This window comes from Formica exsecta, unplaced genomic scaffold (genome assembly GCF_003651465.1).
Source record: "Formica exsecta isolate Colony F162 unplaced genomic scaffold, ASM365146v1 scaffold941, whole genome shotgun sequence".
Lineage (NCBI taxonomy): Eukaryota > Metazoa > Arthropoda > Insecta > Hymenoptera > Formicidae > Formica > Formica exsecta.
Window position 1 is genome coordinate 34,751 of NW_021853707.1, and position 3,558 is coordinate 38,308.

The 3,558-nt window shown below is 37.1% G+C and overlaps 1 protein-coding gene across 8 annotated transcripts in view; it reads left to right on the forward strand.

The window, feature by feature from the left end:
- LOC115245325 overlaps positions 1-3,558 on the forward strand; it is a 26,261-nt gene that overhangs the window by 9,528 nt on the left and 13,175 nt on the right. For 6 of the 8 annotated variants that reach the window (XM_029823604.1, XM_029823603.1, XM_029823605.1 and 3 more), the window contains exon 2: positions 3,007-3,188. In XM_029823604.1, the coding sequence (XP_029679464.1) occupies positions 3,126-3,188 (63 nt within the window). In that variant the 5' untranslated portion in view covers positions 3,007-3,125. Of the gene's footprint in view, positions 1-78; positions 459-3,006; positions 3,189-3,558 lie in introns of all 8 variants that reach the window. The other 2 variants (XM_029823602.1, XM_029823599.1) reach the window with 1 other exon arrangement.

Genomic DNA, 3,558 nt, shown 5'->3' on the forward strand with positions numbered 1-3,558 from the left:
TATATATATACATATACAATATATGTATACATACATATATTTCATCGAATGATAAAAAAAATCGCTCTTCTTTTCAAGAGTGTGAAACATTGCAGATTTTTCGATCTGCGCTGCTTTATTAATCGTGAATGCGAAAATCTCTTCTCACTGGCTTTTGCATTTGTAAACTGATGAAACTCGAGATACTCGTCGGCATGCAATGGGGAAAGCTTACGGATACAAATATTTGTAATAGTTTGAGATATTTTCAGCACGGTAATATAAAAGAAATAGGCTCCGAATAGCGATAGTGGCTGTTTAGCGGCGCGCGGTTTCCGGAACCCGGTGAACACGATCGATAGTTTTATCGGAATTGCCGCGTCCGGTGTGTCTAAAGAAGAAAGTGTCGGGAAAAAGTATGCAGCTACTTTCCAGTTTCATGGGTCGCCAGACGAAGCGAGGAGCTTCCTTAAAAAAAGGTACGCTGCATCGCGGATGAGTGCGCTCGCGTTCTCATGAAGCCACGTGACATTAATCAACTAGTTCAGCAGAGGAAGAGAGGAAAGCGAATAGCAAAAATTTTACGCGTGGAATATACACAAAAAAGATATTAGAACTTAAAAGACTTGAGACGAACTGTCATGTTAGATGAAGAGATTTTTTCTAATTTTCTCTTGCAAGAAAAAGAAGATTTGCTGAACAAATACTACGATATCAAATTTTATATCAGATGGATAAGCAATATCGATAATTTACTAAACGCGTAAAACTACAGATTCATGCATAGTTTCACATATCACGCTTTGTTCTCCAAATAAACAGAAAGGGCAATCAAGTTCTAAATCGCAGGATATCTTATATACGTACATCATATTTACATCATATAATATGAAAATTGGCGAAATATCGCGATATTTTGAATCATTTCATTCTAATTCTCTCTCATAATTTGATTTTCGATGCTGACGAGAGTTTGCGTCACATGTTGTATGTATAAATATTACATATTAGTTCCATGTGACATGATAAGACCGATACACTCTATGTTAGCCATAACGTTTGAGCAAATTGTTGAGTTTCTCTACATACGCGTGCAGAAACTATGTGGAACGCAGCGATAGAATATTAAGGTAAAGCAGGCGCATGATCTAATAACTTATTTGATCGATACCCTCGGAAATGTGTGTATATAGCGTCGGCGTGTAGCCGCTACGCTCACGCGATATGTATGCTCCGTGACTAGTTTTGTACGGTACGGCGATCATCGGGAGCATCGAAATTGCTTTTCGTCGAGCCTCTATAGAAATTCCGTATTCAACCATCAAACACCTGATTTCGAGTTCCACTCAATTCGCGACACAGTTTGTGGAAGACGGTTGATGTTCGCCGATTAACGCATAAGAAACACGCGTGTAATAAATTTTTACGTAAGTTTCTAAATATAAATTTTATTGATGTACATATATACGCACGTGGGGACTCATGTTTATTTTATCGATTTTTATTCGTCTACATAGTAGATGTTTTTTCTACTGTTGTTATCGCGCGTTCTTCGCGACACGCTAACGAATATGATATGCTCGCGTATCACGTATATATTCGAAATACAAAGAGCGTGATTCGCCAAATTCAATCTCCGGAAGTAATTACTCTTGGCACAGAGTTGTATGCGACGTCAACCACGTAAAAGGTATGCGCCTCCGTAATGTCAAGGCCGTGTCCTGAATTATCGTTCTTGTCCTCCAGCTTGATTTGTCGTGGAATCAGTCGCTACATGTTATAACTATACAAAAAAGATGACTTAGTATATTAGGTTTTAAACATAAAATAATATTAACAAATAAACAATAAGACGGGCAAATGAGAGCCAATGCGTTATTTATTAGACGTTTTGGTCCGAATATTGGACCAAAACTCAATTTACATACACGAGGAATAACATATTTTTGGCACCTCTCACCCAGCGCATTGGCTCTCATTTGCCCGTCTTATTATTTATTTGTTAATATTATAACTATGCAATATCGAAAAGATAATAAACACTAATATTAAATATAATATAAATAATATAAATTAAATATATAATAATAATAGACGTTAATATTATATAAGTAATTTATTCAGTAGCTAAAATTTAATGAATTGTTTCTAAAATAAAAGTGTCAAGAGTCTTTTTTTCTAGGAAGGTTTAGAGACGTCTAATATAAGTCTAATGATAAAGATATTTTTTTCAATGATAACTAACGATAAGTGTTAAGCAAAAGTTTTTTCTTATTCAAGGATATTCTCTCGTAGTTTTACTAACAATAAAAAAGATATTCTTTATAAAATACATTTACAGAATAAGTTAATAAGAACGTAATTCGAAAGGCCGAGGAAAAATGGTTGTTAGGCGAGACAGTTGGCTTTAATAAATGACTGGGAGATTTCCGCGGGGTACGTCGCGTGGATGCATTTCTCAAAGTGCATGCATTTCTTCGCAGCAATAACTCTTACGCGTGACACTATGTCCTAGCTCCTTTACCGATGCACTGATTGATATGCATCGCGCACACAATCCGTAGAATTGTAAATTTATTATAGACTGTAGATCACGTTCCACTTGAATTAAATAAAATTCAATTAACTCTCAGAACAGGTACTCTAGCAGGGTCTCAAAGAACGTCACGATAAAGAGAATAAACAACGAGAAAAGGCAATCAATTAAAGATAATGGAGCACGTAAAATTGTACTCTTTACTGTAACTTGATAGTAAAATGTGAAAATGTTAGGATTATCCTCTAGTTAATTAAGCAATGAGCTTTTGCGTAATTAGCAGTTGTTAATAGAAATTCAGACATCAGGATAAGATCTACCTTCTTTTCATGTACTTAGCGCTAAATACAGTCGTTTAATTCTCACTTTATATTTATCTCAACTGCATTCTGAATTGCGTTCAAATCATCTTTACGGTAGACACGTTATACGCGTTATATGTACGTTGTGCACATCTCTCTAACGTAGCGGATATATTTTCTGTTCCTCAGGAAAGCGCGAATTCACCGGAGGCGGGAATCCTGTTGGTAATTGGCCGTCTTCAACAGGGGGTCCGGTCAGACCCCTTAATAGTACCGTTTGCAGCGACGGTGCGGCGGGGGGTACCAACATGACACCCGACGATCCCGCGCCCGACGAAGAATTCGCTCTGGCCGTCGCGCAAAAAGCACAGGTACGGTTGGCTGCTTATCATTGGCGAGAGGTGGGCTTCTTGCTCGATCAAGTCGAATAATAAATTCTTGATAGCGAGACAACGGCGCGTATGCCGTTCTCTTGTATCGAGTCATTTCCTCGCTTCATCGAGAAATAGACCACGATAAATGTGTTCCTTGCGTCTTCTCGTCTGTGCATACCTTAGTTAAAATAAATTTGTTAGTATGTAAATGGCATTATAAGCAAAAATTCGTCTAAGTTTTTGATTTATTTGTCCTAAAAATTCATCAAGACATTGAAAATTAGGCTAGATTAGACATTATTAAAAGACTGAATTAAATCCATTGGTTACACAAATCGTGGGGGGGGGGGGTTGTGCTCAAAATTAT